General features: G+C 37.8%; 1 protein-coding gene across 6 annotated transcripts in view; it reads left to right on the top strand.

Annotated features, from left to right (window-relative positions):
- The window catches only part of VPS13B (vacuolar protein sorting 13 homolog B), a 370,069-nt gene that overhangs the window by 189,811 nt on the left and 168,120 nt on the right, over positions 1–12,138 (top strand). For 4 of the 6 annotated variants that reach the window (XM_053395521.1, XM_053395520.1, XM_053395519.1 and 1 more), the window contains exons 25-28: positions 164–370; positions 5,919–6,090; positions 7,158–7,272; positions 9,942–10,083. In XM_053395521.1, the coding sequence (XP_053251496.1) occupies positions 164–370; positions 5,919–6,090; positions 7,158–7,272; positions 9,942–10,083 (636 nt within the window). Of the gene's footprint in view, positions 1–163; positions 371–5,918; positions 6,091–7,157; positions 7,273–9,350; positions 9,418–9,941; positions 10,084–12,138 lie in introns of all 6 variants that reach the window. The other 2 variants (XR_008331404.1, XM_053395522.1) reach the window with 2 other exon arrangements.

Genomic DNA, 12,138 nt, shown 5'->3' with positions numbered 1-12,138 from the left:
TTATTAAAACTCTACCTTGCATAGGGTTGCATTTTTATACTGTACTTTTACATTTGTTACATGCTTTTTACCATAACAAAAATGCTGAGGTTGGGATTTTTACATTATAAAATCTTGAAGTTTTAATGATTTGCTGAACCTTATTACCTTTTTCCCGTTTAAGGTGCAGCTGCTGTATGAACTAGCAGATATAATGAACAAAGTCTGGAATAAGATTCAGAAGAAGGGTATTTTGCACCACCCTCCAGCTTATACAGAATCCACTTCAGGACCTGCACCTCCAGGCTCCCCTGTCAAAAGTAGTGTTGGGACAGCTCCACCAGATACCAGCACATGTAGCCCATCTGCTGACATTGGGACAACTACAGAGGTAATTAAAAATTATATTGGCATGCTATGGTAATTGGCTAAGAGTCTGAGCAAGTGACCAAATAGGAATAAATAGGATAAAAGATGTAAATAAATGAGCATGGATAAATATTCATTGAGGTTTAATGAATCATGCTCAACATCAAACCTTCACAAGACAGAAAAAAGTGATACAAATAAGAACATTATGAATGCGTTCATGGTTTATTGTCACGTAAATGAGCTGCAGTGAGCCTTAGGCTTGTCCTTCCCCACCCCCTCCCTATCCAGGTGCAGCAGTGAGGAGGAGATTGGAAGCTGTTGCTTCTGTTTTTGATTAACCACAGTTCTTCTCTTGGTTTCATGAGGTCACTGGATTGATCATGAGGCAAGAGAAGAAGCTCTTTGGGAATGTGGGCAGCTCCCAATCAGCTTTTTGCTCCTGCCTGAATGAAGCAGCCACATCACTCTGGCTCCCACTGTCTTGTGGGGCATGCTTTTAGTTTGCACTTTCTGGATAGAGTTGCAAATTATATTGACTATCATCCTGAAACATGAAGAGCCATCTTGTGCTGCTGCAGATAGAATGCCATTCCCTGTCTCTTTTAGGTGGATCTATATATAACCATCTCACTTGTTTTCATATTAACCCAACCAAGTCTGGTCTAACTATCCTACTTAAGCCAATGACAAAACTTATATGTGATTTGTAAGCCTTGCCCACGGGGGAAACAAAGCAAAATTCTAAAGGAATGCCTGTCCGATAATGATTTTCCTTTTCCTTTTCTTTCCTTCTCCTTCCCTCCTTCCTTGAAACACTTTTGGCCCCGGTTGGGGGATCTGTGGCCCTCCTAGATGTTGTTGAACTCCAGTTCCCATCATTTCAGGATTGATGAGAGTTGGAGTTCAATAACATCTGGAGGGCCATAGGTTCAGCAAAACTGCTTTAGGCAATTTCTACTTTAAGCAAAAAAACCCACCCAACAACCTAGATTTTTATTGTATTTTGGTAGTTATCCATTATACTTCGTTACTCATAAATTACCTCATTTTAGCTTCAGCTAGCTTTCTTCTAACATCAGATCTGACTCAATAGGTTTCCATGAACACCTAGCCAATTGCTCTGCAAATTGATAGTAAAAATATACTATGTTTTGTAATGATTTGTTTAAGTAGGCCATATTGGCAAGCTATGTTTCAGTCTCTCTCATGGCATTCTAATTCCAGGGTGCTTCAGCATGTGGTAGCTTTATTTAAAAAGGGAGCAAGGAACAAACTTTCCCCCTGCTTCCTTAGAGAATCATTTTCCTGGTTACATTAGAGCAAATATATTAGTTGATAGCTGATGGGGAAACCAAACACGGGATAAGGTCTTTCTTGACTCTGCCAAAAGTTCCTTTTGGATTATCTTTTGGTATGGACCAGGATTTACTTTCAAAGGATTCACTTGGTGGAGAATAGTGCTAGGGACACCAGTAGATTCTGCCCCCTTGAAGAGGCTGTGATGGTGCTTGACTTGGACTGTACCACCTACCTTGTTTATAGCACCTGCATCGTTCTTAGGCTGGGGAGGCAGCAAGAGCAACAACAGCTGAGGTTCAGAATTTGATTGCAGAAATTATTAAAGAAAAGGAGTCCATGAGAAAATAGGTTAGATTTAGAGACCATAAATCTCTGAATCAGGGATCATCTGAGTTCTGAATATAGTTTCTCAGATATTGTTAACTTCTTCTTTTACTCTGTATTATGAACAATAATAGTATAGTAAACTCATTAAGTTTAAAAGAGTTTGTTTCATCAGGGTTTATAATGTTTTAGCTATGTTTCAATTACTGGAACATGGTACGGTGTAACATTTCCTGGATATATTTAGATTATTGTTGGAAGGGGGACTGCTCTGAAATTTGTTACTGTTTTGTTTATACATCCAGTACAATTTATGTTTAAAGCCTTGAACGTTGTCAAATAAAAATACGCTTGCATCCTTTGTATGAATTTTTGACTTCAGACATTTCACAGTTAAAGCATACTACTTCTCTTCAGGACCAGAATGATTATTTTGAAATGTTTCACCCCTCAAAGTTCTTTCAAGTATACAAGTCTTTCCATAAATGAACTGGGGCGGGGGGGGGGGAGTTGGGGTGGTATGACCCACTCCAACAATTGTTTGTATTAAATAGCATATGAAGTATTTATTTATACTATCCATAGATGATTTATACATTTAAGCTGTGAGTAATTCTTTTCATGCTGACAGGTTGATAGGGAGTGCTGCTCTCTTATGTGTGCAAAGCTATCAGGATTCCTGACTTTCAAACTGGGTGGTGGCTAAGATGGAAACATGAGTGAGAGGCTTAAGCACCAGAGCTTAGAGTCAGTTAATCATTTTTACCACCCCTGTATTGGAGCGAAGGTAGTATAGAGTACAACAGGCCACTTGTTACTGTTTACTTAAGTACAAACAGTTGAGGAAGTGTTTAGTCCTTGGGGAAGCTGTATGATTGAACAGAAACACAGAAGTTATTTTGATAAGGCAGAGCAGTAATTTGCCCAAAACTCTGATCATCCCTGAGCTTTAATGCGGGCCAAGGATGAAGGTCCTATATGTTTGGTTCCTCCAGATGAATAAAGATAAATTCTCCTAGAAAAATAAACTCACTATTTTGGGTCAATTTGCAAGAACCGGCAAAAGAATTAAACTGTGTACTTTAGGGCTTGGCATGAGGAGGGGTGGGAAAATAGTTCAGCCTTCTAGATTCTGGCATTTTTATGGATTTGGATGCAAAGTGGAAAATTAAGGCATAGATTTACTTAAATATGCATGCGAGGGATTAGGAATTCAAAATAAAGTGGAATGAGAAATAAAAATGTTTCTTGTCGTTATTCCTAACATTTTGATTGGAACCTAATATTTCAAAAATAAAAAATGAAATTTATTTTTAAAAATAGTATTAGAATTTATAGCAAGAAATTATTCCCCAGTCTGTCCAAAAGTGTCTAGACAGCTTTCAATTTCATGGTTGGAAGAGCTAGTTTGGCACCCATTATGAAGGCCTCCAAAAACACAAACTGCATGCAAAGCTGTTTGTGTGAAACATGATTTTAGACAGTTCTAATCAGGACATTAAAATCATTCTCTGTGCAGTTTTTCTTGTGTTGTCTTAATTGCACAACCAGTTTTCTATGCAGTTTACATTCTCAGCTAAAGTCACACCAGCAGTTGCTCATTTCTTCCCGCAACTTGGATTAAGCCATAAAATGGGAGATGTTTTGAGCAATCATCTTTGAGCATTTTTTCCTTTTCTTATATTTGACAAGGAATGAGAAAAACATTGAACAATTTACATTTCTGTATACTTCAGAAGCAAGGGCATGATGACCCATGCATCTGTGATAGATTTTCTGTAATGTTTGGTTCATACAATGAGATATTATGTGATATTTTCATGCCGTTATTACCTAAGAAGTGTTGTCGGCTCAGATAACATTTGTAGTGTACTTCTGAGAATTTGCTAGGTTTGCTATTGTATTCACTGGAACACAGATTTGAGTCCTTGAAAGTTAAACATGTGGTAGATAATTACATACTCATTCCTTCTGTGGAGAATCATTGAATATTTCTGAAATGCTTAATTTATGTTAGGCTCCATGGATTTAATTAATGCTACCACAGGTGAAGTTATGCCCTAATTAATAACCAGTTGATTATCTGTGGAGAATGATTGAATTTCTAATATATTCAGAATATATTCTGAAGCCTTTTCCCACACTCGGTTTTTTTTCTTCAAACATTGCAGAGATATCTGTAACTTCCAACTGCTAAACACAAAACAGATTTCTCTGGAAGGAAGTCCTACATCTCAGATTAAAGTCTGAAACAGCTGAATGCAAAAGGTTTTTTAAAATCCAATTTATAAATATCAAATATTGCCATGACCTTGTTATTTTCTTCTTTCTATAACTTTTTGTTTACTATTGTTAGGATAGATCTTTTGTCATGAAAATGAATCATTTTTGCAATTAGGTCAGTAAAAAAATCATATATATGTGATGAGGGTAGGAGCCTCCTCAGCTGCTGCCATATACATATATAGACTATAAACTATAGTTTGGCAGATCTAACTCTGAAAATGATCAACAAAGAAGTTCTGCAATGCTACTGCTTTCAAGCACATGGAAAACTATTCTTTTATTAAAATTAAACCACTTGGGAGCAGCAAACCTATCCAGAGAACATCAAAACTGACTTGAACTTCACTTTTGGACCAACAGAGAACACGTTTTCATGTTTTAAACAAGTAATACTTTGACTCCTAATAAGATACATTTGTTTACTTCTGTTATGGTAAATCCATACATTCCTCTTGCAGAAGGTTGATTCTGACTCTTCGTCGCTTTTAATTTTTAGTGTTCGTCCCAAGTTATTTGTCTGTTACATGCTTTTGTGCCTGACCAAGTCAAATGCATTGTAACTGGTTTTCAAAAGTTTATATGAAATTTAGATGAATTTTTTGAGGAAAAACTTGATGCAAGAAGGTGAAAATATAATGATGGATGTAGGTTGTTTAGTTACAAAAGAGTGGTGGGAAGGGGGGGGGGGCTTGTTAAGTAGGGACGTCCAACTCCCAAGAGACTGCGATCTACTCCCGGGGGGAAAAAGGGGAAGGGAGTTCAGAGTTGTTGAGCTATTTTTAGAGGAGCAGGTCTAAGCTGTTGAGCTTTTTTAGGGGGGAGCTTCCCAAAGTTGGGTACCTTTTTTTAAACAATAAGTGTGCAGAATTAAAATAAATCGCTCACCTACAATACAGCCGCTAACAGACGGATGCAGCATTACAGCAGACAACAAAGGATTGCTCACTAAATGACCATTTGGACACCCCTGCACTATATCTTGAATTGGGCTCAGTAGCATGTAGGCAGCCAGTACAAACTCTTCAGAAGTAGTATTATATTGTTCTGGACAACTGAACCTGACAATATTCTAGCAGTTGCATTCAAGGGCATCAAGGGCAGCTCAGTTTAGAGTGCATTATAGTAATCTTGCCAGTAGGTCACCAATGCATGGGTTACTGTGGCCTGAATTTCTCCATCTAGGAATGGCACTAGCTGATGAACCAGAATAGGCACTCCATGACACTGACACTACTTCAAACTCCATTGAGAAAATTGGATCAGGGGAGTACCCTGAAGTTAAGTACCTGTTGCCTCAAAAGGAATACAACCCCATCCAAAAGAGGCCATTTACTCAATTATTAGACCTGAGAACCATCAACTCACAACACCTTTGCCTTGTTGGGATTCAACTTCAGTGTCTTGTGTCTTCATCCAGCCCATTACCACCTTCAGGCATCCTCAGCCAAAATCCCACTCTTTTCTGCCTCTGCATTGTAATTCTGTTGAATCTTCCATGGTCTTTTTTGTATCTAGGGAGCAGGAGAAAGAGATATAAACACAACAAAAAGATCATACAGAAAAGCATATTACAAATGTATTTTATATAGATTGGATCTGAATATGATACATTTATGTTAGGTTTCTACTAATGTTTTGGGGTTTGGGTTTTTTGGCAGGGTGAATCTCTACAAGGTGGCGATGATTCTCCGTTCTCAGATTCTGTTACCTTAGAACAAACAACAAGCAATATTGGCGTATCAAGTGGACGTGTTAGCTTATGGATGCAGTGGATGTTGCCAAAACTCACTGTCAAATTATTTGCACCAGATCCAGAAAGTAAAGGAACAGGTATTGCCTACAGAATTTATAAAACGAAACTAGTAATTTGAAGTTACCTGGCAGTTTTGTTCCAACAAGTTTTCTAGTATTAACAGAGATGGCATTTGGGAGTCCTAAATCTATAGTCTTCAGACTTGTTTATTTGAATATTTAAGTCAAACTCAACAGTGAAAGCTCAGGGTACGTTGCAGTTAAAATGACAAAAAAATATAGAATCCCATCCACCTAAATAATAAGATAAGCCCAGAAAGATTAAAATCTTAACTTGCTACTCTCCATCCCCAGTGCATCTGTGACTAACTTCTTTTTTCCAGCCAGTGCATCCAACCTTTGCAACAGATTACTATTTGGCAAATGCTGCTTTTTTATGGCTGCTTGGAGATTGCTTATATATTTGGGATTGGATCCAGAATTGCCCTCCTACAAATGGAAGGGCTCCTTGTGTTCACAGAAAGATCTGAGATCAATCAGGGACTCCTATCAGAATAAGGACTTTTAAGATTCCGCTTTTCCATTACAGCTCCCCTACCCCCAGTGTCACCTCCCATAATGTTCCACTGAATTCCATAAACACCTGGAGTAGTTTTTCAGAGGACAGAAGGCACTGCAGAGAGAAGGAGGCCTCAAAGTATGGTCTCAGTTGTTCCTTGACAAGCAGGGCTTGTATTTGATGCCCTTCAAACAAGGTACCAAATGCAAGCTCCCCTCGTGTCGGTCTCACTCAGGAACTCCAGAGTGCAGTCTATCCCTGGCAAAAGCTTATCATCACTGGCTGCAACCCCTGCATGGATCAGCTGCACTTTGGAGTTCCCAGTTGAGAGCCCCCAAATACAACTGATCCTTCTAAATGCAGGGTGTGCAGTCAAGCGCCAAGCAGCCGGAATTAGCTGCAGAGCTATTCCTTTGCAATCCAACTTGCCACCTTTTATGGAATACCTGCAATAGCTGTATAGGAAGATTTCATTTTTGGGGTAGAGAACTTCGAATAAAATGTGGTCGATGCATATATAAAATGACAACTTCTTAAGGGTTCAAACTCATGGCTTATTTTCATTGGATATTTATTTATACTGCAGAAATATGTGTTGTTGGTGAATTAGAAGACCTCAGTGCCTCAGTAGATGTACAAGATGTCTACACTAAAGTCAAATGTAAAATAGAAAGCTTCAATATTGATCACTACAGAAACAGGTAGCAACCACACCTTATGTGCATTATTATTATTATTATTATTATTATTATTATTATTATTTGTTAGTGCTCATGTAGAAACATTTTACTCTTCTTTTTTATAGGGGTGGCTAACCCGTTTCAGGCATTGACTCATGATCAACGTTTCAGGGGCTGCGGCTGAAGTGTGAAAGTGGGTGTGAGGATAACTGCAGCTCTGCGTTGAGCATTAGAGGTGTCAAGGGGTTCCTTCTGCCACTTAAAAAACTGAGAATGAGATTAACTCGTTCTTCTTGCCAGCAGTTCCTCCCTCTGCTGAACCTCCGTTTCATTTCCTGCATTGCCTGGAATAGTACCCACTTGCTCCTTTCCAGTGCATACTTCTCTTTTTTTAACCTCATTGTCACTATCCAACAGCACATTCCACTAGAGCAGCCAACATCCTCACCTGCCTTTTCTACCATACATCTCTGGGAGATGATTGCTGTAGTAGACCATACACGGCCACCTATCAGAGGTTAGCTGGGGTATATCTCACAGAGGCACCTCCCATGCTCATCTTAGAATACAGTGTTGGGAACTTACCATGAACATTATTCCGAGCTGAGTCCCTTGGTGGTTTCCAGGGCCACACTCTGCTAGGTGGTTGCGACTAATCACATATAGATGCTACTCTTCTCTTAACTGGGTCTCCGCACTCCCTCCCCCTTCCTTACAGAGTCTGTGTTCTGGGGTGTTCTTTGTTTCTTTCATTCTCGTTCCCTTTATTGTACATTATGCTCAGCATTGGCATGAAACACAACCGAGGTTCAGCAGAGGCAGAGGCTGTCAGCAATGGTGATTTCCTGCCTTCTGAAAAGTTAAGAGGAATTACAACTCACTTAGATGCAGTAAGCTTCCATCTTCCCATTCTCAAAGCTTCCAAAGGTCTTTCCCATCAGCTATTCCACACAATTTTAAATAAAATATTTTTATCACTCCATTACTCATCCAGCAAATAAAATAAAAATTAATGGAAAATTTTTAGATGGGGAGGCATGGGGTGCCCCACAAAAAGCCTATTGGCATCTTGGCATCATAGCATTGTGTGTGTGTGTGTGTGTGTGTGTGTGTGTGTAAAAATAGAAATCTCTAATATTTTTAATGTGCTTTTTGAAATTACACATTTTGGCAGTCCACAAAAACAGATTGGATTCTCAAATATGGCCAGTGGGCTGCTGATTAGTCACCTCTGTCTTTAGTGGTAGTAATAATAATACAAATAAAAAAGAGATGATTTGAAGTGATATTGCTTTGCCGCAATTTGCACATGGAAGAAAGCAGCATTAGTTGTAATAAGAAGAATATACTCAGTGTGACAAAGAACATGCCTCTGCTAATATCTGTAGGTTTGATACAAATATTTACCTTCATAGTCTCTGGAGAGCAATATGTAGTCTTATGGTACAAACTGAAGATTATTTAAGGTTACCTTTCTAATCATTTTATCATGGTGGTTAGCTTAAGACACGAAGCTGGATTTCATAACTATGAAACCAGAAGCTGATGTTTTGTATTTCACATTAATTATACTTCTGGAATTCTTGTGTTTATGACAGTACTTGTGTGAAATTTTGCAGCTATAACAAGCAGCCTGTGGAATTAGGAAATATCTGTGCACCGAAACATTACAATGATCTAGTGAAAAAAGGCTTGCAATCTGACAGTAAACAATTTTCTTAGTTTTTTCTTCTTATTCTTCCAATAGTGTAACTTTTTTTAAAAAAACAACCCACATGTATTAAAGTAATTAATTCAGCATGTTTTTCATATATCTATCCAAATTATTAAAATACTCTTTCTGTCTACAGATTTAGTGCAAATGCTGAGGGGTTTCAGTTGGCTAAATTCCGTATTAAAAATAGTAGTATTCTTTTCTTGATGCTAATCTTCCAATGTAAAATGGCTTAACATGGGTGGGTTTGTACAGTTTGGTTTGCAAATCAGAATGACTACTATATATATTTTTTAAAGTATTCAGAATATAGTTTCATGTAGTTTAAATGTATAGATTCTGACCAGCTGCAGAGAACAGATAAGGTGAATGTTATGTTTTCCAGACCAGGAGAAGGTTGGCAGTCTGGACTTTTTGAAGGCATATTCCTACAATGCAAAGAAAAACTTGTGGTGAGATTTTTGTAGCAGAATAAGATATTTAACCAAATAACTACCCTAAAATCTAAACATTTTTTTCTCATGCAGAAGGGTGAAGGACTGCAAGAATTATGGTATAAACCACCAATAGCTTTTAAAAAGTCAATTTGTTCTTGTGGAAAAGGAGAAAATGCAATTTCCAACTTTTAAAAACCCCATTAGTTCTTGCACTCCATCTCTTCCCATTCTAATAAAGCTTCTGTTCCCTTTTTATAATTAATTGCAAATCAAATTACACTTAGTCATTACCTAGGGAGAGTCCTGCTCTACTTTAATTCCTGATAATTTTTTATTCTCCTGCCAAATAATTAGACTGTGGCAAGTTTCAAGTTTATGATTTCCTTCTTTTGATTGAATTGAATTGTGATTTTTGAGGTGAAGGACTTGCAAAGCCTGCAATGGATATTGGCCAAATTCAGCTTAGTTTTAAAATATATGATTTCCCCCCCTTATGGCTTTATATTTGTTTTTTGCTTTTTTGCCTGCATCACCTCAAGCTTTGGGGAAGACTCTTGGTCTCTGGGGAAATGTGGAGGTGTCTTCCTTTCCTGTACTGACAAGCTGAACAGACGTACATTGTTGGTTCGACCCGTCAGCAAGCAGGACCCTTTCAGTAACTTCTCTGGCTTCTTTCCCTCTGTAAGAAATCAATGCAATATGTATATTACAGAACTTCCATTAACAAACAGTGGTTTAGAATGATGAACAGCTACTCATGCAAAAGCTTATTTATCAAGCTGGTGTTTTTATTTTGTTCTAAAATAGCCTCTCTCCCCCAGTAATGTTCTGGCAACAAGTGTGGTCTGTCTACACAGTTGGGAAAAAGGATGGCTGCAGAGCAAAGGAAGAATATTCACTTGAGCATCTTTGTATGTTACAAATGTGACCCTAAAGGAGAGGTCACTTTGATCTTTTACGCTATCATGCATAGGTTCTGGATAACTCCTGAAATATTTGAGTCCAATGATTTTGGTGGCTCTGCTCTGAGCATGGCTTAAGCAAACATATTACTAAAATTCAAAGCTGCAGATAATTGGTTTTATTAGGTCCAGCTAAAATTCCACAAACTAGTGATGAGGCTTTAAAGTTGTCCAGAACTCTTCTTCAGACACTGTGGATTAAGCAGCCAAAAAAAGTGACGTGGGTGGAGAGAAGTACTCTCAGCTTTAAAGATACATAGACTACCAAATTTTTGTGACTTTGGATACCAACAATTGGTCTGGGGGAAATGGGTTATTCTACTGTGGCCAGTGCTTTTTTCCTTAAAAAATAAAAATAAAATGTGTACTCTCATTTCAACTCAAGAAAATCACCATTTTATAGTTCAAATCTGGAAAAGTAAATACAGTAAATGGACAAAAGTACAAAGATTCACAAAATGTTTAGGGGTATGCGTACTCCTGTGTCCTCCCCAGAAAAAAACCACTGACTGTAGCTTTAGGGGTTTTTCCCCTAACGGACCAGTGCATCTACGTACACCATGTAGATTTTTACAAAGGGTCCAGATTTCAGACATCCACATATGCATTATTTATATTTGTATATTTAAGATGTGAATCTTAAGATGTTCCATTTATTGGGAGTAAATCACATGTTACTTTCCAGTGAGAAATTTCAACTTGGTGTCAACCTGTGGTGTGTGATCACACCTTCCTCTCCTGTGGCAGAAAAAAAATAATCTGACTATTTGATTATGGCGTCTCCCTGACCACCTAACTGAAAATGTACTTATCATTCAACAGATCAAATAGCCAGGGAGATAAACACAGTACAGTCTGGTCCCCTTGTTACTTTTTCAAGGGCTCGAGGTGAGAAAGAGCCTGAGATTTTAACTAAGTTGAGATTTTTTCCACCATGGAGAGGAATGAATGAACAGACCCAGCATCAGTTAAGAAACCCAGCAAGGGAGGTTATTATTATTATTATTATTATTATTATTATTATTATTATTGGTTAGTGGAAGTTCTGTTCTCCATGATTATTTTCTGTCAAGAACATGTACATGCAAAATTACTGTTGCTACTTATCCGAGTTACTTCATTCTAACACAAATGAAGCTAATTTACTAATTCTTTACCATTTTTTAAAAAATAATTGCATAAATGTAACTAAATAATCAAGTGTATCTGAATGACATTGTTTGAAAACGTATAAAGAGCCATTTGTGCTATTAGCTAATTGGGCCGAGATACATGTGTCTTAGTAGAACATAAAAAGAATATGTCCAAATTCATTGAACGTACAGGATCATTATTCTATTTGCAAAGCTCCTGTTTAAACAAGGATTTCCCCATTGATTTCACACAAAGGGTTGCACATTCTCATTTCCTTTGTATGAATGGAAATTCCACTGTTATTGAAATGAATGGGGTTCCTGCAGAAATTTGGATTAGTCCTCATAGAGTCAATTCGTTGACTATTCTACTATTGCCTTTGGTGGGATTTTGGTTGTGTTGGGGTCCAGCGTGTAAGCACGGAAAGTCAAATTTCCCACCATTGCCATTTCCAGTAAGATTAGCACTACTCTGTTTTGCACCAAAATAGATGCATTTTTCACATTTGTCTTTTCAGACTAGTAGGAACATAATAGATAGATATTAGGTCAAATCTTCATTCAGAAGGTCTGGCTCAGACAAAATGCTATGACAGTGACTTGTAGTGAGCTCTGCCTCCTTCTTTGTGTGCAAAGGGGAA

This window comes from Podarcis raffonei, chromosome 7 (assembly GCF_027172205.1).
Source record: "Podarcis raffonei isolate rPodRaf1 chromosome 7, rPodRaf1.pri, whole genome shotgun sequence".
Classification (NCBI taxonomy): Eukaryota; Metazoa; Chordata; class Lepidosauria; order Squamata; family Lacertidae; genus Podarcis; species Podarcis raffonei.
Note: the sequence above shows the minus strand (reverse complement) of the source record. Positions and strands in the feature narration are given on the sequence as shown.